General features: G+C 33.3%; 2 protein-coding genes across 2 annotated transcripts in view; one reads left to right on the top strand and one right to left on the bottom strand.

Moving 5' to 3' along the window:
* The window catches only part of PTBP2 (polypyrimidine tract binding protein 2), a 954,659-nt gene that overhangs the window by 853,884 nt on the left and 76,879 nt on the right, over positions 1-23,896 (top strand). The gene's annotated exons all lie outside the window — the stretch shown is intronic.
* The window catches only part of DPYD (dihydropyrimidine dehydrogenase), a 934,958-nt gene that overhangs the window by 436,887 nt on the left and 474,175 nt on the right, over positions 1-23,896 (bottom strand). Inside the window, exon 13 of the mRNA XM_049765668.1 lies at positions 17,894-18,109. Within this exon, the coding sequence (XP_049621625.1) occupies positions 17,894-18,109 (216 nt within the window). The remainder of the gene's footprint in view (positions 1-17,893; positions 18,110-23,896) is intronic.

Here is a 23,896-nt window from a genome sequence, read left to right on the forward strand (position 1 = left end):
GGGTGGGGAGAAGGGAGATCTGAAAAATTGGTGGTGGGAATCCTGCACTGGTGAAGGGGGGTGTTCTTAACATGACTGTAATCATACAACTACAATCATATTTTTAATCATGGTGTTTAAATAAAGATAATTTAAAAAAGAAAAAGAAACTCCTATAAATCATACAAGGGACAACTAATAAGACTCAAGAGAATATGAGAATAGAATTGAGAAAATTTCAAACAGAAATAACAGAACTTATAAACCTGGTACAGAAAATGAAAAACTCACTTAAAGACCTCACCAGCAGAGTAACAAATACTGAGGACAGAATCAGTGATCTCAAAGATGAGCTGCATAACACCTCCAGAAAACAGTTGAATATGGAAAAATGCCTTAAAATAAATGAACAGCTGATAAGAAAATTGAGATGAATTCAAGAGAAATAACACAATAATCATCAGCATCCCAGAGTGCCAGAAAGAGAATTTCTATGAAGGAACAAGTCATCAATATCACTGCTGAGAAGTTCCCAGAATAGAACAGCACGTAATCAATCACTCATCTTAGACCAAATAAAAATAGTTTTAAGATACTGCATAATAAGAATGATGAACATCAGAAATAGAGATATAATACTGAAAGCAGCAAGGCCAAAGAAGGATATCACTTCCAAAAGAGCATCCCTAAGATTTAAGGCAAATATTCCAATAGAAATGTTTCAGGTTGAAAGTCAAAGTGCAGAATATAGTGAAAAAATTTAACAAAATGAATGAATCTCCAAGAATATTTTACCCACCAAACCTGAAGGAATAATACACAGCATTACAGATGAACAACAGCTCAGGAACTGTAGAGACTCAAAATCAAATTTAAAAGAACCAAAGGGTGTGCTTAAAGGCTAGAAAACCTAAACACACACACACACACACACACACTAAACGTAAACAAAAATTGGCCCCCAAATATGGCATAATTATAAACTCTTCAATGTTAATGGACTAAAAGCCCTGATCAAGAGATACATAACAAAAAATAGATTAGAAAATTGAACCCAACATTCTGAATTACATTTGAATAGTCAAAGCAAACATAGACTCAAAGATTTGAAGACCAACCTTGAATAAACAAAAGACTGGGATTTCCATACTAATACCATAAGACACAGACATCAAGCTAAAATGATTACAAAAGATAGAGAGAGGGTCATAGCTCAATAATTAAGAGATATTTATCTCAAAAGAAATCATACTCCTAATCAAGTATGCACTGAACAAGGGCCAACAAAATATTTAAAACAACTGCTAATAGAGTTGAAGGAAGACATTGAGTAATTGGAAAAGACTTCAACCCCCCTCAAAAGTTGGAGTCTTCAATACCATTCCATCACCTCTTGATAGGTCAACTAAGACAGTATTCAATAGGAAAACACTTACTTTAAATAAAGAAATGAGAGGAGGTTAATGTATATAGAGATGGTTTTTTATCCCTTAAAGTTGAACACACATTATTATTTTTTTTTTTTTTTGGTTTTTGGGCCACACCCGGTAACGCTCAGGGGTTACTCCTGGCTATGCGCTCAGAAGTCGCTCCTGGCTTGGGGGACCATATGGGACGCCGGGGGATCGAACCGCGGTCCGTCTCCTAGGCTAGCGCAGGTAAGGCAGGCACCTTACCTCCAGCGCCACCGCCCGGCCCCACACACATTATTTTTTAATGTGACATTTTCCAAGACAGACTACATGATGAGTGAAAAACATGCATCCATAAAATCAAGAGATAGAAATTATATTAAATGTCTTCCCAGACTAAAATGCACTGACACAGAAATTATTTAAAATAGAATTGATGAAATAACTTTAATTCCTGGCAATGAACAGTTCACTACTGAGCAGCCAATGGTTTAGAGAGGAAATCACAAGATATCTGGGAATAAAGCTGAATGATGACATAGCCTCTCAGAATTTGTGAGATACAGTAAAAGCAGGATTAAGAGGGGGCCAGAGCAGTGGCACAGGGTGTAAGGAGTTTGCCTTGCGCACACTAACTCAGGACAGACTGCAGTTTGATCCCCAGGTGTTCCATATGCTCCCCCAAGCCAGGAGCAATTTCTGAGTGCATAGCCAGGAGTAACCTCTGAAAGTCACTATATCCCAAGGAGTGGTATTGTTGGATCACATGTGAGCTCAATTTCCAGTTCTTTTGTGAAAATTTCATATTGTTTTCCAGAAAAGTTGGGCTAGATAGCATTTCCACCAGTAGTGAATGTGAGTTCCATTCTCCCTACATCCCTGTCAGCACTCAGCACTGTTCTTTTTTTTTTTTTATGTGATGTGTGCCAGCCTCTGTGGTGTGAGATGATACCTAATTTTTTTTATTTTATTTACTCTGATGATTAGTAATGTAGAGCATTTTTTTGATGTGCCTTTGGCCATTTGTATTTCTTCTTTGAGAAAGTGTTTGTTCATTTCTTCTCATTTTTTGATGAGGTTAGATGATTTGTTCTTGTTAAATTCTGTCAGCATATGTTAGATTTTAGCCCCTTATCTGATGGGTATTGGGTGAATAATTTCTCCCATTCCTTGTGTGGCCTCTGGGAACAATCCATATGCCAGAGAACAGATGAGGGGGTAAAGAAATTGTGGTACATTATACACAATGGAATACAATGCAGCCATCAAGAAAAATGAAGTCATGGAATTTTCTTATACATGATGGACATGAAAACTATTATGCTGAGCGAAATGAAGCAGAGAGAGAGATAGACACAAAAAAGTATCACTCATCTGTGGAATTTAAGATAAATAAAAGACAGCATGATAATAATATTCAGAAACAACAGAAATGCAGGTTGTAAGGACCAGCCCATGATATAATACTTACCACAAAGAGTGGTGAGTGCAGTTAGAGAAATAACTACACTAACAACTATCATGACAATGGTAGTGACTGAGAGAAATAGAACGCCTATCTTAAAGATAGACAGGGGTTGAGGGATGAGGGAGTTGGGGGAAAACTGGTGGTGGGAAATTTGCACTGGTGAAGGGAGGTATACTTTTTTTTTTTTTTTTTTTTGGGCCACACCCGTTTGACGCTCAGGGGTTACTCCTGGCTATGTGCTCAGAAATCGCCCCTGGCTTGGGGGAACCATATGGGACGCCAGGGGATCGAACCGCTGTCCGTTCCTTGGCTAGCGCTTGTAAGGCAGGCACCTTACCTCCAGCGCCACCGCCCGGCCCCGGGAGGTATACTTTTTATGACTGAAAGCCAACTACAAATATATTTGTAACCATGGTGCTTAAATAAAAGTATTATAAAAATATGAAATAGGAAAGTGCCCAAATTAAGCCTAATGCAGTTAAGAAAAAAAGAAATAATAACAATTAGAGCAGAATTTAATGGACTGGAAACCCAAAAAAGAATGAAAAAAAAAAATAAATGAAACCAAGAGAACCAAGGTGTTTCAAAAAACAAACAAAAATGATAAATCACTATCAAGGGTATAAAAGAGAGAAAAAAAGAGCCTTAATAAATTAAATTGAAAATGAAAGGGGCGTTACTACAAATGGCACTACAAATATTGAAACCATATTCACAAATTGTTTTGAGACTCTTTAAGCCACAAAATAAGAGAATATAGAAAAAAAAATGGGTAAATTTTTCAATTTCTATAACCTCCTGAGTTTTAAATAAGATGATTTGGCATATTGTATTGGCTATAACTATTGAAGAAATTGAAATGATATCAAAAGTCTCCCCAGAAGCAAAATCCCAGGCCCAGGTAGATTCATTAATGAATTGTTTCAAACCTTGAACGAAGACCTATCACCTATCCTTTTCATGCCCTTCCAAGAAACTGAAGAAATAGAAACATTCTCAAACATTTTCTATGAGACTACCACCATTCTGATAACAATAGTAGGTAGATATATAACACAGCAAAAATAAAAAATATATAAATAAATATATATTAATAAAATAATTTTTGATGAACACAACAGCAAAGATCTTCAATAATATATTAACCAATCAAATCCAATGATTCATCATAACAATCATATTCTATGACCAAGTAGAATCCATCCCAGAGATCCAATAATGCTTAAACTATCAGATCCAATCAATAAAAAAATATAGACAAAATGATCATTGCAATAGATGCAGAGAAAACAAATGCACAGCAGATAGGGTGTTTGCCTTGAACATGGCCAACCTGGTTTTGATACCCAAATCCCATATAGTCATCTGAGCCTGCCAGGAGTAGCTCCTGAGCAATACTGACTAGCCCTCCCCACCAAAAAACAAACAAACAAAAACAAAAAAAAATGTATGTCATGTATTTAAAAGTAAAAACTATTACAAGAAACTCTCAAGAGATTACTATGTTATTTATAGTCTATATGGGTTTACTTTTGTGGGGGCCGGAACTATAGTGTAGTGAGTGGTATGGCATTTGCCTTGCACAGGGCTGACCCAGGACGGACCCAATCCCAGGCGTCCCATATGGTTCCTCAAGCCAGGAGCGATTTTTAATCTCATAGCCAGGAGTAACCCCTGAATGCCACCGGCTATGTCCACCCCCCAAAAAAGAAAAGTTTATTTTTGTGAAACCTACTATTAATGAGACCATCTGGAAATATACTTAAAAGCATATTGAAAACTATCTGTAGCAAAAGAGCTTTTTCTTTAAAATTAAATGTTATAAAATGTTACTGATAACTTTAATTAGAATGCTAGACAGAATTATTTTATTTATTTTTATGAATTTTCTATCATTTTATTTACAAATAAAATAAGTAGATATAAAATGTAATGGTTGAGGCATATTCTCAACACTACCCTTTATCTAAATTTTATCTCCCTCAATAGATATTTCTTTAAGTAAGCAATTTCAATGTTTAGACTTTATTCCTTCATAAGCTTTTATTTTTCCTGCAGAGATTCTTTATAAAATCTACAATATTCATGGTCTAAATGTCAAAATGAATCAATATATTTTTCATTACTTTTTAAATAAAAAATATTTTTTCTTACATAAAATTTCTAGCTGTGACTATATTTAAAGTATTTTTTAAATAAGTGGAAAGTACTTTTTGTGTTAAAAGAGCAAATATTTCCATAAACCCTGAATATACAACTAAGGTTAATGCTAAACAAATACTTTTTAGAAAGTAAATAATGTGTATTCATTTTTCTTATTTTAAAATATAAACAGACAACTTCAGATTCTTCATGGGAAAGAGTAGGAATAACCAACATAAAAAGCCATCTAAACATATCCCCTAACAGACATTTTATTTAGTAAGAAAATACAAAAATATTTTAATGCAATATAATCAACGCCACCTTATAAAAAGCTAGCTTTGAAATTCTGAAACTTTTCTCTTTATTAATTAACTTAATTTAGCTCATGAAAACATTGGCCATTTGTTTCAATTGCAACCTTATGTTCTATTAAAAATAATATTTTTGAATTCTCAAATTCTTCTGCAATCTGAGTCGCAGATGATAACAGATGTGATTATTTTTACACGGGTCTTCTAAAATGTTGTGCTATGTATTAGTTTTTTTAATAACTGTTTCCTGAAGCCAATAAGAGAGTTCAAAGAACTAGAATAAGTACTATGCAAGTAGGAAGTCCAGTTGTAATTTCTTGGTATGGTAGGCTGCCTTATGCACTGCCAGAAGTAACCCCTGAGCACTACTAGAATAGCCCCACCTACCTTACTAAACTAGTGAACGAATAAATAAATAGAGAATAATTTGTTTAAAAAATTCATACTGCATTTTAACAGTAAATTACCCTTAGTAATTTAAAATAAAATATATAAAGAACACAAATAAAACCTCCAATTTTAGATCTTTATATTGTTTTGAGAGGCAGGCACATCCTAGAGGTGCTCAAGTCTAACTCCAGGCTCTGCTATCAAGGATCACTTATAGAGGCCTATAAGTGGTGCCAAAAATTGAACCCAGATTGTTTATTTTCAAGAAAAATATTCTGCCCTATCCTACCCCTACATCTATTATTTTTAAAGCTATTTTTTCAGATAATTAATTAAACATTATTTTCACCCAGTCAGAATGAAATTCATCTAATTAGGTGTTAAAATATTCTGCTCTTACTGTGCACTAAATTATAAATATAAAGCAAATTGATAATATCTATATATGATGAAATTAAGTATTTTCATATAAAGAATTATCCATAGATATATCTATTTATTTTTTATACTGTGTGTGTTTTGTGGTACAGACATTTCAAATTAAATAATGATCTCAGAATTACTATTTCAAATATTTTCCACAGAGTCATATTGTTCTCTTTACATATTTTTATAAAGGAGATATTTTTCTTTAGATGCATATTCTTATCAGACATTTTTGCACATGAACTCCCAATAACATATGTTAAAAGGAAGAACTGTAAAGATACAGTGTGTATATTAATATAACATGATATAGTGTATCAGAGCTAATGCATGGCAAGCAAGCCGCATATTTTACTTGAAGCACATTTTAAGCCATCTTTTACGCGTGTAATTTAGGCTTCAGATGTATTTCTCAATTGCTCACTGCAGAGTAGTTGCAGAAATGAAACAAAACCTTCAGTATAAAAATGACAACCCTTTTGTTTCCCCTAAATCCTTATTTTGTCATCCACTGGCAGTGCGATTTCTAGTCATGTTCTCTGCCAGTCCTTACCAGTTTGCCAATTACACAAGCTGCTTTCCAGACATCAGACACAAATTCCACAAGACTGCTGTGCAAGCGTACCCTAATTAACCATCAGCTTAATTAGACAATTTACTGTGTAATTAGCAGGCAATTAGTCAACACCTCTCAGATCCTATTGACTGCTGTGACAGCTCTTCCGTCTCTCTACATTCCAATACACAACAGCAACCATGTTTCCAGAAAGCACCCTTCAACTCCATGCAACGTGGCTCCGGATGGAGAAGTGGGTAATATTATATAACAAAAGAATAAAATCAATATGGAGCCTGTCCAATTATTAATCTGTTTATAAACATGTCCTTTATTTAATACTGGAATTAAATTCTAAATATACTGTAAGTACCCATTCCAAAAATGGCTATCCAGCCCACTCCTAAAATGTATTAGTTCATTTTTAAGTGTAAAATACTTTACAGAGCATGTACTATGAGTCACACTTCCTGACTAGTTATCCCTATAGAAATGTGAGTACTTTTTTCGGATGTGAATCCAAGAGACTGTCTTAATGAAATCACATCAATGTAAACAGCAGATATAGATTATCATTTCATGTGCGCAAATACAAGGTGCTCTCCCTGGATTTTATTCACTGGGCTAGAGGACAGGCTTTATGCATAAGTCCCTGGTTAGATCCCAGACTATGCATGTTCCCCTAAATTCTGCTGAAACAATTGCAACTCAACACATAGGCAGGAATAGCCCAGAATACACTTTATTCCCTGTGTGATTTCCTGTCCATAAGCCCTATGTGTAGACAGTAAGGCTTCCTGTGACCCTCCACATAAGGTGCCATAGGGAAGGGAAGCATTTTTGTGTAGTTTTCTTTCAGTGACTGGGAAAGGTTTAGAAACCTAAATTTACTGCCTGGTAATTTAGAATTTACATGAACCCCTATTTATTCTTTTTTTATTTTTTTGGTTTTTGGGTCACACCCAGCAGAACTCAGGGGCTATTTTTGGCTCTATGCTCAGAAATCGCCCCCAGCATGCTCAGGGACCATATAGGATGCAGGGATTCGAACCACTGTCCTTCTGCATGCAAGACAAATGCCCTACCGCTGGGCTATCTCTCTGGCCTCATACTCCTATTTATTTTAATTGAAAAATATTGAAAAACATTTTTTTCATTCACATGGGTCATATAATGTACATGAATCTTAGCAATGCAACTTCTGAACACTACAAAAACTTTTTTATTTCTGAGATTTTGTGATAGAAAGCTAATGAGATTTTAACAGCTATAAGGAAAATCATTTACCTTTTGTATTTTTCTGAAATAAAAATGAAGCTAAATTTTGTTAAACAATTTAAAACCAAATATAATAGAAAGGTGAAAAAAAGAAAAAATCTTACTGCTCTGAAGCATAGTTTTATTTGATTGGCATCTGAAATTTTTAATGTCAATCAATGAAGCTGTAATACATATAAATCTCATAATATCATTTATTATTTAGATTTTCTCACAGTAAAAATTTTCCACTGGTGATATCAACTAAGGGACAAACAATTGCATATTAGAAGTAAAAGTGGATCTAGAGTCATAGTACAGCAGTAAGATGTTTGCCTTGCAAGCAGCTGATCCAGGGAGGACCTCAGTTCGATCACCAGAATTCCATCTGGTCCCCCAAACCAGAAGCAATATCTGAGCACTTAGCCAGATTTAACCCCTGAGCGACTCGGGTGAAGTCCAAAAACCAAAATAAATAAATAAATAAATAAAAGTAAAAAAAAATAGCCATTGATGAATTATTAGATCTGAGATCAGAATAAAGATGACTGACTATTTGAAGGAACGCAGTGAGTGTTCTTCCTAGAACTTAACTAGTACAGGACAGTATCTTTATACATGAATACGTATAGACATATTTGTACATAGGCAATGTATAAAGACATTTTAAGCAAGAGGCATAAAATAAATTATTTGGATAAAATATTTTATTTTATTATAAAGGCTATGGGTCATTATTTGTATATTTTATTTATTTTTTGGTTTTCGGGTCACACCCTGTCACTCTCAGTGGTTACTCTTGGCTCTGTGCTCAGAAATCAACCTGAGAGGCATGGGGGAGCACATAGGATGCCAGATTTTCAACCATAGTTGGTCCTGGGTCTGCTGCTTTCAAGGCAAACACCCTACCACTGTGCTATCTCTCCAGCCCCACCATTTGTACATTTTAACCAAATAGATATTAAAGTCATTTGCCCCACTCAGAGAAGGCTGGAGAACTGAACTAGGGCTGTGACATAGTAGCATAACCAGCAAAAAGTGCAATATTGTCAAAGAGCAAAATTTTATATTTTAATAAATTATTACACGACTATTAATATTTAAGTTTGATATAAAGAATGTGGAGACAAGGATAACATTTTTTTCTGATATGGCATTTTACAAACAACATTCTTTCTTAATCATGTGTTATATATCATTATAGTTAATAAATAATAAAATATTTCTTAATATTTTTCTAATTTAGCCCATATATATAATAATGATGCTTTAGTTGATGGTCTGTATAGAGTTTTTAACTTTAATTGAAGGTGCATTTGGCAGAAGTGTGCTGTTCCATACATATGGGATTTAGGAGAGAAATGTATAAATGTGTAGAAGAGGATGAAAAGGATTTAACTAAAGAAAACAAATCTGATGGAAAAGTGAAGGAAAGTGGCATACAAAAAGGCAGTTAGCTGAGTGTTTCTCTAATCAGTCATTGAGTGCATCTAATAATATTTTATTTCAGAAACAGTAGTGACTGGTATAAAAAATACTACAGTTATATAAACAGTAATGAAATTGCTCAGGGAAAGGATCACAATGAAAACTACAAATTTAAAACCAGTATTTCAATCAAATATAGGTATGTCCTTAAATTTTTTTTGACATCTATCAAGTACTGGCTTTTATTTCTAAAGCAGTTTAGTGAAGTACAGAATATTATTCTTAAATTTTAATGATTAAAATCACAATTAAGTCAATAAAGAAAAACAAAGTAACAGGATTAATCCATATAAATTTCAACCAAAGAGAATAAATACCATCCAAATATACACAGAATTTGGCTATTCTTAACTAGTTAAAAGCTGAAGAAAGTATGAGGTGATTCAGAATTGGGGTAAAACCAGTTTCTCTAACAGCAGGGCTGTACTTTAAGGAAATTTCCATTAACCATAATTATAAGAATTTTCCATTAACCTTGACTTCAGATGCTTAAAAAAAATGAACTGAATCAGAAGTATTTTTCATGACAAGTTTAGGTTCTTTTGCCAGCTAACCAAGATCAAAACTGCACATGTCAATTTATATTATTAAAAAGTCTATTTGAATCTCACCTTGTCCATTCTACCAAAAGGATTAACTAATTAACAAGTGTGAAATCACAGCCCGAAATGGAAAAGAGGTGAAGATGTAATTATATTGGAACATTGATTGGTCTGATTCATAGTCAACTAGCTCAAATAGTAAAATGAAAGAAAAAATATCTAGAACAATTTAAATATCAATGAATGGACCTGATTAAAATTTTACTTTGCTCAAATGAATGAATTTATATTTATGTTCAGAAATCTGAGTATTAACACATGTTTAAAAGCATCGTGATCAACATTTTTTATTAAGCAAACTAATCACAGAATAGATAGAAAGTTGGAACCTGTGAATTGTTTAAGATTTTGGAAAGAGACTGGGTATATCTTTAAATTTGAACAGGCCAACAATATTTTTGCTGGAGTTATTATAGTTAAAAGCATGTTAAATAGTCTTAGTAATTATTAGGATGATACTTTCTAGAATAGTACTCTATGTGAACTGAATGTTTTAATAAATTTCTACTTAATTCATTTCTTTTGGGGGAACCACAACAGGTTGTGCTCAGGGCTTGCTTTTGAATCTGTTGTGTTACTGTTGAGTTTAGAGGATTATATGGGATATCATAGATAAATAAATCTGGATCAGCCACATACAAGACAAGTATCTGGCCCACTTTCAGAACCCTATTATGGTTAATAATTTGAGTCAATTAAAAAAATTAAATACAATTATTATAAATAAAGAACAAGTCTGTAGAAATCAAACTATTAATACATGGAGATCATTTATAGTTTTCATATATTCAAATATTTTAGAGGTGTATAAAGAATTAATTCATACTGAATTTGTTTATATTGTTGTCTATTGATTTATATTGATACATTTATTGATATTTTAATTGTCAATGCATGGATATATTAGGTTAATTGCACTATATAAAAATAGAAATTAGTATTAAAATTAGTAAATTAGTATTAAATAAAAATTAGTATTAAAATGGCCAGACTACAACAATGAAAAGAATGCACCAGACTATCATATACATTTACCATCTCAAATACTTTCATGACAAGCAATATAAGAATAATAATAAAATAAATCCATCTGATAAAATCTTTTTTATAAACAAAGATATAACAGGGCCTGCCAAAACAAGTTGCCATAGTGATTTATATTATCTTTATTGTGTTCCAGAAAGTCAGAATCTAAAATCTTATTATATAGTCTATATATAAAATGTTAGTATAAATACAAATATTATTTTTAGCATTTTGTGTCTTTGACATGTTATTCTAGAATTCTTGTCTGCTTGATAGGTGGTGGCAATTTGTGCAAATGGAGGCAACTATGTCTCAATTAGTATAATGCTGATTGAAAGAAGTCTTAAAATCCATGGGAAAGCAGACAACATAATATAGTCAGAAGTCTGCAAATCTTATTACAGGAAAGAAAACAGAACTATTTAGTAAGAGGGGTGGGAAGCTTCTGGATAATACATAAGAGCTGTCTCCAAGTAACTGAAGAGCTGTCATGTGGAATTGTGGTTCAAATTAGAATCCTATAATTATTTGTTCATACAACAAGTATATTTTGCATTCCTCCTATTTACCAAACTTATTCTTACACTGGGCAGATAAGAGTGAACAAAGGAGATTTCTTCTTTCTTTTTAAAGAGCTTACTTCAAGTGGTTAAAACAAACATAAAAGAAAAAAGAAAAACAAATACTTATCAAAAGCATGGTAATTTCATATGGTGATAAGTGCAGTGGAGAACAAATTTCTGGGGAAATGTGACAGTGAGATGGAGTGGTCAGTAAGGGCTTCTCTGAGGAGGTAATTTTTGTATGTGTGAACTGAATGACAAATAAGAACAATTACATAAGGATTTGAGTGAGAGCAGTGTACTCTGGGCAGAGCAAACCTGAACAAAATACTCCTAAGAGAGGGAATATTTCAGCCTGTTGAAAGATTTGGTAAAGGATCAAAGCAAGATGGCACGAAGGGCCAGAATGATCGCCCTGTGGTAGGCATTTGCCTAACACAAGGTGCCCTGGGATGGATGCAAGTTCGATTCCCGCATCCCTCATGGTCATATTAAGACATTGCTACCTTATATAAATAAGGCCATGCTTAACTTCTTGCTAATGAAAATCATGAAGCAAGCAAGAAAGATGTTAGGGGGGCCGGGCGGTGGCGCTGGAGGTAAGGTGCCTGCCTTGCCTGCGCTAGCCTAGGATGGACCGCGGTTTGATCCCCCGGCGTCCCATATGGTCCCCCAAGAAGCCAGGAGCAACTTCTGAGCGCATAGCCAGGAGTAACCCCTGAGCGTCACAGGGTGTGGCCCAAAAACCAAAAAAAAAAAAAAAAAAAAAAAAAGATGTTAGGGATTCAACTATTTTAATAATTACAGAAACACTAACTTTGGGTATAGACTCATTACTGGGATCTTCATGTTATACCAAATGCCCTTCTAATTGACTTTCAATTCATGAATGAGCCTAGTACACAGCACACAAAACACAAGAGCTGCCCATATGAGATTGTCTAGTTTGCTAACATATAAAACTATGAGCAAATAACAGTTGGACTTTGTCTTGTGCTATTAATTTAACTTATAATACCACTTCATCTTAATGAAAATATTAGCTTACAGTGGTATTGTGGTAATTTCACAAAAAAAACTTATAAACTTAATTTTAATGTTTATATACTGCAAGTACTCAATAACTTATACTGATATATATAATAGCTATTATGACAAATTATGATATATGCTATTTGATACAGTGATTTGGAAGCAATTTTGAACTAATACTAGATCTTTCAGTCTAGTATTACAAGATCTTTTTCCTTAAACCTCATTAGTTTTCTTTGCTAGAAAATATAATTATTTGAAAAAAATTCAAAGTTTATTTTAAAATCAACATATATAATTGCATATATAAGTTAAACTTATTCTGTGATTTCTACAATGGCAGAGCTATAAAATATAGAAGAACTCATGAGAAGGTAAATTTAGGACCAATAAAAATAATTTTTTTCTAGAGGGCAGAATAATAGTGCAGTCAGTAGGAAACTTGCCTTGTGGACTGCAGACCTGTATTCAATTTCTAGCACCCTATAGGGTCTCCTGACTCCCCCCAAGATCCCTGAATGTCAGTCTAGAAGAAAACAGTGAGCACTTCTGGGTGTGAATCCAAAATTACATATATATGTATATCTAAACATTATTAAAATAAATTTCTCCATAGTTGTAATGAACTGCAATATCTAAAAATTTTGGCAAAATCCTTGTTTCTAAAATTACCCAAGAACATTTTATATTCTTTCTATTAGGACTATTGATATAGAAGTTTAAAGACGGCATCAGATAGTTTTAGTTTATAATTTTCCTCTCTAATATTAATAATCACTAAGTTTACCATAAAACTCACTGCATTTTAAATTCTTACTCTACAATTAAATAATAATATTATTAATGCCACTAGAAACTTCATTAAAATTTTCCTTTTTTTGTTTAATGATTTTTTTTTGTGAGCAAAGTGAATTACAAATTTTTCACAGTAATATTTAAGGTACATAGTGACAATTAAATCAGCGGTATTCCCAGCACCAGTGTTATCCTCCCTCCACCCCTGTTTCCAGCATATATCATATACTTTGCCCCAGGGACTGCTGGTGTAACTGGTCCCCTCTGTGTATAGCTTGTAGATTGGGTAACATTTTCACTTTTGAATATATAAAAATACTACAGAAGGAATACATCATATCAACATTTTAAGTTGTCCCTGTTTGCTTTGACTGAGTTTCTCAGAATAGTATCCTAAGTATTATTCCTGTTTTTAAACTGGGAATAAAGAAATTATGTGAAAATGATCTAATAGTGACAAATTTGTTTATTCAGAGATATTTAGAAAGCATTTACCTAACATTTTCTATACATTATTCTTTGTGATATATGTATATATATATATATTAGAGACATATGCAATTTACATTTATATTATTTAAAATAAAGAAGGCCCTTAATTATGTCAGATTTTATTTTTTAGTACTGTATGTTGGATGAGTTTTATATCCACATATTCATGTCATCATAATAGCTATTAAATCAAAAAGTAAGCATGTAAGACATTTTCTTACTGAAAAGTCAATCAATAGCTTACACTAATCTCAATATATAGCCTATCTGTGGTGTACCCCAAGACCCGCCCATATCTGGGAGGAGTTTTGGGAACCGGATAATAGGTGTAACTACCTGCAAGACCTCCCATTTCTGGGAGGGGTCTGGAAAAGGATAGATAAACCTCTGAGCCAGGGGATTCGGGGCTGGTGCCCTTTTTGCCGTTTCTCTCTTGGCCCGGCTTGGCTTCCTGGCTTTTGGATCTTTGGGCCGCATGGAGCCCAAAGGGAAGATGGCTAACAGGAGATAAGATGCAGGGCTAGCATAATATAGCTGAATGCTTAAAAGGTTGGCATAGGCCACACACCTGTGGTGGTTAGGGCATAAATAAAGATGATTCTTCCTGATGGCTGCGTGTGAGTGAGTAATTTCACCTGGGCCTGGAACTCGCCGGCTGCATGGAGGTTGCAGAGCCATGTGGGCTGGATGGCATCATCCACCTTCCAGCCCCATCGTTAATTATTTAATGCAACACCTATCCTGCTACGTAAATTTTTGCATAGGTTATAATTTGAGTTACATTAGGAATAAGTATTCCTGTGTTTCTGTGATAAAGATGTATGCATCATGGAGTTAGATTTTTGCAGTACATTATGTGTTACTACCAGAGAAGACAAGATTTATTTTTAGATTCCCAAACAAAACATTTTATCTATTTCCTAACAGTAAAATTTTAAGATCTATCAGGAGGTTCTACTATGGAGACTAAATCATTCTTAATATTTCCAGATAAATGGATCATTTTCTGGGTTTCATGATACTTTAGCTTTAATTAAGCTTGGCAGATTGGTTTCTCTCCCATCTTTCTCTATTTAACTTGAGCTCAACATATATTTACATAGAAAAATAAATCATAATTGTGTCTTAATAATGTATGATGATACTTTAAATATCATCTTTATAAAACATACATAAACCATCTTAAGAAAAACAATCACGGTATGTTTAGACGTACTACGAATAACTGATTTGAAAAAGATGAATAGAGTTAATAAAAGCCATCTCTGATGTTATTTAACAAAAAAGCAAACACATCGTTTTATATTTGACATTAAAAATATGATCATTTGCCTTCCTAAAGAAAGCACACACAGCTTTTCTACCAACCACACAGTAAAGAATAATAATATTTCTGTTTACTGAGATATCCACTGGCATTTCACTGTAAGTCAATGGTCTAGCGTTGCTCCTGCGTATTAGACCTCAATCTGGCATCTACAAATGTCAAGAGTATAAAAAATATATATAGAATGAAAATCAAAGGCATGTTCCAAACTCCAAAAAAAAAAAAAAGAAGGGAAACAAAGTTCACCTAAACATATTTGCTGCAGAAATCAGTGCAATATTCAGCTGTCAATCTTAAAAAACAATGAGAGAATCTCACGTCAGTAGGACAGGATAATAAAATTTTCAGCAGATGTTCAGGCAGGGCTCTAATTTTTCTGAACTCCCTTGGTAAGCTTTTAATTTCTTTATCATATGCAGGCTCGGTAAATTGTACTTCATAAAAACCGTATTGTGAAATATTAATATTTCATATAATAACAAAACTTCATCGAATAACCTTTGCCATGTTAATTTAAAATGAAGTTAAAATGTCAAGATTGTTAAGTTTAATACACTTTAATTGACATAAAGATTATAAGGCTATATAAACTGGCATGCTATAATATCATACAGATGTAGAGTGCATATAATATTTTAGTGGTGTCTTTAGTAAGGTTCTCTGAGGAAAATATGTGTTTAGGCTAGTGAGCTATATATTATATTTCATTAAAAGAAGCACAGAAGTTCATAAGACAAGATACATTCATGGTAATTTTAATCACTAAATAAGGATGAAACAAGAAAACCAAAATATAGATTTCCTTGGATTGCAAAATTATGTTCCATATAATTATTTTTGAAAAATGATAATGTCAAGTTCAAGGTGCATTTTATTATCTATTATAACTTACACAAATATGAATAAAATAGCTCTTTAACAAATATTTTGTTGAAACGGGCATCAAGTAAACCAGGCCATCCTAATACACCGTCATTATATCTTACGTGCCAAATTTAGTTTGCATTTGTTCATAACTCTCTTTTTGAACAAGCATAACAGACTTCTGAATTGATAGATTAAATTTAAATTGAAGTTTTGGTAGGAAGTTAGCTTCCATCTATTCTGCTGGTGATGCTGATAAAGGTAACTGCTCCTAGGTTACTCAAAGAGACAGCATCACCAATCAACGTATGTCACCACGAGAGTAAAGACAGATGTCACTGATTAATCAGAATTCAATTTTTGCAAGCCAAGACAACAGCTAGTTCAAAGCAAAGACTTTTTTCCTATAATATTTGACATGTAGCTGCCTTCTGTGTACATATCATTTTTAAAATAACATAGCTAATGTAGTTATTACATTTTTCTATCAGAGAGTTCGGTGTTTCCCAATGGACTACATCATTTGATTACAGCTCTGAATAATTCTTAAATGAATTGAAACAATGAAAAAATATATACAATCAATATTCTACAGGCTTGTAAACAAATGCCAAATCATAGTCTCAAGCTGAACCCATCATGTTCTGTTTATTTCTTACTTTGTTTAACCTATGTACTTCTAAATATGTAGCCAATGCATTTGAAAGATGTAAACTCCCTTTAGCTATTTAAACAAATGTGCTTTTTTAATGCACTGATTTTTTTTATAACTTTTGAGGATTTTTCTCTAATTTCCTGACCACACTTACACACAGCGTCTTGTAAAGCTGTCAGAATAAGACAGCAGTAATGTTTTAGCCATAATATGCCAGCTATTGATTCTCGGAAGAGCAGAAAGAAGGAGAAAATGTGCTTAATGGGGCATATTTGTTCTCTATTATTTTCTTTGCCTAAGGATAAGGGTGATTTCAATAATGATCCTCTTTTTTTAGTCACTGAGTTCTCACACATACTTCTACATTAATTATTTCTAACCACCCGTTAATACTAAATACACCAATAGGTTTAACATTTAAAATTTTCTCAATAAAGAATCTGAGAAATGTTATGTTTTGTTCCTTTTGTCTAATTTAAAGTATTCAACTCTCTGTGGAATAAATTATCCTACTTTTAACTCACATATGTATATGCCTATACATATTTAAAAAAATCAATCACAACTTTAATATGTAGTTTATTATCTATTAACAGTGCCCACTTCACAGTGTAAGGCCAAATAAAAGTGTCAAGTTAAACTAAAAAATACATATTTGAGATAAACTTTCTTTATTCATAATTTCAAATATCATCACTACTATAATTATGAGTTCTGCTGAAGGAAACTTTTGACCTAAGAAGAAATTAGGACATATAAAACCCAAAACCACAATCTTGATAAATATGACTTGAGTCAGAATTCAATTCACATTCATCAAGAAATTATAAAACAATAATATAAGGTTATAATTCATGATTGGAAAATTATACAATTGTGTACTCTGTGTATTTTTGATACTTTCTAATAAAATATAAAAAATATATGCTCTCGCCTCTTTTCCATAAGACAGAGAAACAGAAGACTAAAGTATAACCAAAGGCCTTGTTCAGTTGTTTAATGATTAATATTCCTTCTGCAAAAAATATTTTCTCATAATAGTCATGCCCTGATTAAAAACACATGAGAAAGACCTAAATGTAATTTCAAAAAACTGTTTTCTTACCTTGTCAAGAGAGAAAGTTTTAGTCAGGGCAAAACCCCAACCAGCTTCAAAAGCTCTTCGAATCATTGACGTGCTCGTAGCTGGGGTTGCACTGGCCAGACCAAATGGATTGATAAACTTCAATCCTGCCATTTCCACACTAATGTCCACCAGATCAATAGGCGTGTAAAACAGGGGTAGCTCAGGTTGAGTAGAAACTGAAGCTCCATATTGTGACTGCAAAAATAAAACAATAGTCAAACATTACTTGGTTATTTGGTTTGATATTTTCCCATAGAATCACATGACAAAAACGTACTTTAGAGAATTTGGATTGATATATCTTTTGTCTGTTAATACTGATGAAAACTGGCACTGTTAAGTGGCATTTTAAAATCATAAATTTTAATTTCAATATCATTATTTAAATTTTAATATCATAAATCTCATATTCTAATTTGAAAGGCAGTACCCATAACTAATAGGAGAAAATCAATTAAACAAAGCAAAATCTCTACCTAAATTATACTAAGATTCAAACACAAAGAGGGATTAATTTTAGAATTTATCTATGATTTGTTTTTATATCTAGATTTTTATCTATTTTTTGTCTTCTGGTTTCTTTTTTCTTTTGCACTTAACTTGTGGAAATGCTTAGTGTTAGAGATGTGGGCCACAAAAAGTCAATGAGGCCTAAATTAGATTTCTAGTATATTCTGTACTGTTTATGATATTTTAGGAACACGATCAAAAATGACTATGCCTTTTCTTTACTATTTTTAGTAGAATAGCAGGAAGTTCTAGGAGCCTAATACCCCACCTCCTAGGGATATAGAAAAATGCAGATCACCATTCACAGAAAGATCTTATTTAGAAAGCAAGATTCCTCTGCATTTGAGGCTTTTGATTTTTAGAAAACAATAAATGTAAATAAACTTTTCATTCAAAAAATCTTCACATGGCTCTCAAAGATTAACATTTTATTTTGTAAATGATTTCTTTAATAATGTCACTTGAATTATTAGGTAGATTAAATGAAACTACATGTTTAACATTTGCAGCATACTGAAGCAACTCAGAAGGTTTGGAAAGTGTCTTTTCTGACCTGGAAGGCTATTAAAGATCACAGAATACCCTTTGTTTGCAAAGTCAGTCTCTCTCTTTCTCTCTGTCACTTGATGTCCTCTCTCTCTTTTCCTCCTCCTTTCTCTCACTCTCCACTATTAAAAAGATACTGGCAAAATAAAAAAAGATAAATTTTCTCTGCCAAAGTTGTTACTGAATGATGAAGGTAGGTTAATTCCAAAGTAAGAATAGCTTTCTCTTGTGAATCATCACTCAAAAGAAGTTATTTGAGCAGAACTTTAATTTTACAGGCATGTGTCTTGTAGATAAAGTTGGCCATGACTTGCATAGAAATTATTTCTGGCCCTCCACCATTTAGAATGCAAAGCAGAGTTCAGTTGTATGTAAAAAGACATACAACTTGTTAAAGACTGAAGTGGCTCTGATACTGGCAAATAGGTATCTGATGGCATCAGGATTTCAGCTACGACAAGTCATCAACTGCAATGAATTTTCCTTGTTTCAAAGTATATTTCTAAGTATTGGACAGTCTGCAGTGAACATAATTTTTTGTCATAAGATAGAATTGCAATATTATGAGTACAACTATTTACAGAGGCAAAAACTATAAAACTGTGCAGGAGATTACTTGACGCATGTTAGTTTGAGGCTATGTGTGCGCATGTATATATGTGTGTGTCCATTTACAAAGAAATGAGGTCTTAGTACTACAGAGGAAGAATTCAAAGAATCAAGTTTTATATAAGACAAAAATAAGTGATTATATCAAGGTTTGTCAGACAAAATGATTAAAAGCAATTTCAAATCTGAAGAATCTTAGAAACTTCAAGAAATCGGTATTTATTACTGATCATAAAAGTACTTTATGGCTTTATATTATTTTAGTAGGTGTGAGGGATTGCACTTTAATTTTCTATCTCTTTTTGTAGTTTTGAACAAAATATTGTATATCTTTATCTTATAGATGACTTTTAGCTTATTCAAAAATTACTGTACTACAGGTGCACATAGCCTATGGTGACAATTACATATACACATATAAGTAATTTATGTAGTTATATTTGTTTTTATTCTACTTATGATCTAAGTAAAGTGTAACTAAATTTTTTTGAGCATTGAATGAATTACCTGAAGAAAATGATCGGGGGACTGGAGTGGTGGTGCAGGTGGTAGGGCGTTTGCCTTACAAGCACTAACTTAGAATGGAGCGTGGTTCAATCCCAGCATCCCATATGGTCCCCAAGCCAAAAACGATTTCTGAGTGTATACCCAGGAGTTACCCCTGAGCATCACTGGGTGTGGTCCAAAAAATGAAGAGGAAGGAGGAAGGAAGGAAAGAAGGAAGGAAGGAAGGAAGGAAGGAAGGAAGGAAGGAAGGAAGGAAGGAAGGAAGGAAGGAAGGAAGGAAGGAAGGAGGGAGGGAGGGAGGGAGGGAGGAGGGAAGGAAGGAAGGAAGGAAGGAAGGAAGGAAGGAAGGAAGGAAGGAAGGAAAGAAGGAAGGAGGAAGGAAGGAAGGAGGAAGGAGAATGAAAGAAAGAGAGAGAAAGAGAGAGTAAGAAAGAGAGAAAGAGAGAGAAATAATAAGAAAGAAAGAAAGAAAGAAAGAAAGAAGGAAGGAAGGAAGGAAGGAAGAAAGAAGAAAGAAAGAAAGAAAGAAAGAAAGAAAGAAAGAAAGAAAGAAAGAAGGAAGGAAGGAAGGAAGGAAGGAAGGAAGGAAGGAAGGAAGGAAGGAAGGAAGGAAGGGAAGGAAGGAAGGAAGGAAGGAAGAAGGGAAGAAGGAAGAAGAAAGAAAGAAGAAAGAAAAGAAAGAAAGAAAGAAGAAGAAAGGAAAGAAAGAAAGAAAGAAAGAAAGAAAGAAAGAAAAGAAAGAAAGAAAGAAGAAGAAAGAAAGAAGAAAGAAAGAAAGAAAGAAAAAGAAAGAAAGAAGAAAGAAAGAAAAGAAAGAAAGAAAGAAATCGGACACACTGTAAGATTTCTTTGTTTTTCTTTTTTCTTTTTCTTTGGGGAACACATCCAGTGATACTCCGGGGTTACTCCTGGCAATGCGCTCAGAAATTGCTCCTGGCTTGGAGGACCATATGGGAAGCCAGGGGATCAAACTGCAGTTCATTCTAAGTTAGTGCATGCAAGACAGACACCCTTTCACTAGCTCCACCACCCAAGCCACACTTTGTAACATTTTTTTAAACTTCTAATTAAAATACAAAAACAAACAAGTCCAAGAAAACATAAAATTGCAAACAAATAAAAGATATAAAAATATTTCCATGGAAAACTATTTTTAATTATAACTTCTTATAAAATATTTCATTTGCAATAAAACATAATGCACACGGTATATGATATAACTTAAATATTATTATTTATATAAGTCATATCAATAAATATATATTTGTAAATGGAAGTCTTTTCTATTATGCATAAACAGGGCTATTTGCGGGATTTTGTTATTATTGTTGTCTCTGGCTTTTTGTCAGTGTGGTGCTATAACAACCTAGTCTTTTCAGCCTCAGAAGACACACAGCCTAAGGTAACCCTCCTTTCAGGGTTTCAAAGCTTGTTTTCCTCAACACCTAGATGGAGAACACAAACATCTCAAATTTCAGCCCTAACCACAGGCTAAAAATCTCTCCAGAGCCAAGAGCCATCTCCAAACTCAGATTAGCAAGAGATTTCAAGACCTTTGGCTTTAGATGATTTACTCTGAATTAAAATGCAGCCTTTTCACGATGTATCTTATTATATTTTCTTATAAAATACGCTGTGCATATTTTCATTTTTAGACAATATATTTTCTAGCCATCAAATAATGTTAGTAAATAACAGGTAGGAAAAAACTGCCTAGAGGTTGAAACTGCGAATTAGCAACTCAATGACACTTCTGCATAAAAGATTATCATGTTAGCATTAAAAATGATGTGTAATTAAAAAAGGAATGAATTGATATGAAAGAACATTTATGCTCCAAGTTGAAAAAGATAGTGGATTTACAATAGATGCAAATGCAAAACTCTCAGTAAATCTGCACTTCTATATGTATTATAAATCTGTTAATCCACCTATTATAAAAGGTAAACAAGAACATGTAAATCAGTTCTCTCTCAGAAGTGGTATTTTAGGTGACCTTTATTTTTTAAATGTTTGCTTATTAAACTTTACTTAATATTTAATAAAGAGCATATTTATTTTATATCACACAAGCAGAATTAAAGGTAGTATATTAAAAATTGTTTTTAAAGAGTAATATAACCCTATTAATTGAAAATCAAAAGCTGCAGACTACTCTCTCATTTTCTCCATTACTCAAAGACAAAGTCCCTCTTTTATTATTATCTATAAAAGTTAATAATTTCTAGGGGCTGGAGAGATAGCATAGAAGTAAGGCGGTTGTCTTCCATATGGAAGGTCATTGGTTTGAATCCCTGCATCCCATATGGTTCCCTGAGCCTGCCAGGAGCGATTTCTGAGCATAGAGCCAGGAGTAATCCCTGAGGACTGCCGAGTGTGACCCAAAAACCAAAAAAATAAATAAATAAATAAATAAATAAATAAATAAAAAGTATAACAACCAATTAGACCAATGACTTACAAGGGTTTTTTGGAGGGTGGTCCCATATGGAGTTGTCCAGAATTTCAGAGGTTAATCCTGACTGTGCAAGGAATTACTTCTGGTTGACTCAAGGGAACATATGCAATGCCAAGAATGGGTCAGTTATGTGCAAAACAAGCACATTACACACTCTACATTACATACTCTACTTAACTCTAGTGCCTAAAAGTTTTATTAAGGTTAAATGAGATAAAATGAATACCTGTGAAATACTTAATGGGAAAGTCATAAAAATGTATTTCCTGTCTTGTTAGCTAGTGCTTTATACACTAGCTTGAGCCATTCCTAAGAGCAAAATATTCTACTCATTCTACCTGAAAAATATTCAATATATCTTTGCCTCTGAAACTTTTATTGATTGATTGATTGATTGATTTTTGGAGTGGGGTGACACCTGGAAGCACTCAGGAGTTGCTCCTGGCAGGCTCAGGGGACCAAATAAGATGTCAAAAATCAAACCTAGGTCTAAAACAAGTTGTCTGCATGCAAGGCAAAGACCCTACCACTGTGCTCTCTTCAGCCCCAGCCTCTGCAACTTTTAACTTCTATACATATTTAAAAAATTTTAAAAATAATATATTTATTTAAGCACCATGATTACAAGCAAAATAAACTACTTTATAGTTCTTTCTATAGGCTATAAATAAGTGACTTTATATAAACTAATGCCTGTTGTGAATATAGGCAGGGGTGGGGGGGCATTGATGGTGGGAATGTTGCACTGGTGAAGGGACTTATTATGTTTATGACCGAAACTCAAGTGTCAACATGATTGCAATCATGGTGTTTAAATATTTATATTAAAAAATCACCCTGTTAATCTACCAATCATTGTGTAAAGATCTGTCTATATGCTTAAGCAGCTGTACGCTTAACTTCTCCACAACTTTAAGAAATCATATAAAAATTCTTTATATGGACATATTTATTTGAAGTATTTGTTCTGTTTTTGTATTTGTTTGGGGGCCATACTTGGCAGTGGTGGAAGCCTGACTCAGGGCATGGTAATCAGAGATCTCTTTTGTGGGTCCTGCTTACAAAGCATGATTTCCAAATATTTGATTACGCTCCCTAGTGGCTAAGCAGTATTATGTATTCATGCATGTATGTATTGATGTGTAGTTAAAATAAAAAGTATTTATTTATTTTTGTGTTTTACATCATAATAGGAGGCGAATAATGGTACCATGCTCTGGAATAATTCCCAGCAATTCTCTGGAAACTGCAGAGCACAGGGGAATCAAACTTACCACTTGGCTATGCTAACAATGTGCTCAGCTCTTATGCTTTATGTTCCATGTTATTTTCCTTTATATTTTAAAGTTTTC

The sequence above is a fragment of the Suncus etruscus genome, chromosome 19 (genome assembly GCF_024139225.1).
Source record: "Suncus etruscus isolate mSunEtr1 chromosome 19, mSunEtr1.pri.cur, whole genome shotgun sequence".
NCBI classification, from domain to species: domain Eukaryota; kingdom Metazoa; phylum Chordata; class Mammalia; order Eulipotyphla; family Soricidae; genus Suncus; species Suncus etruscus.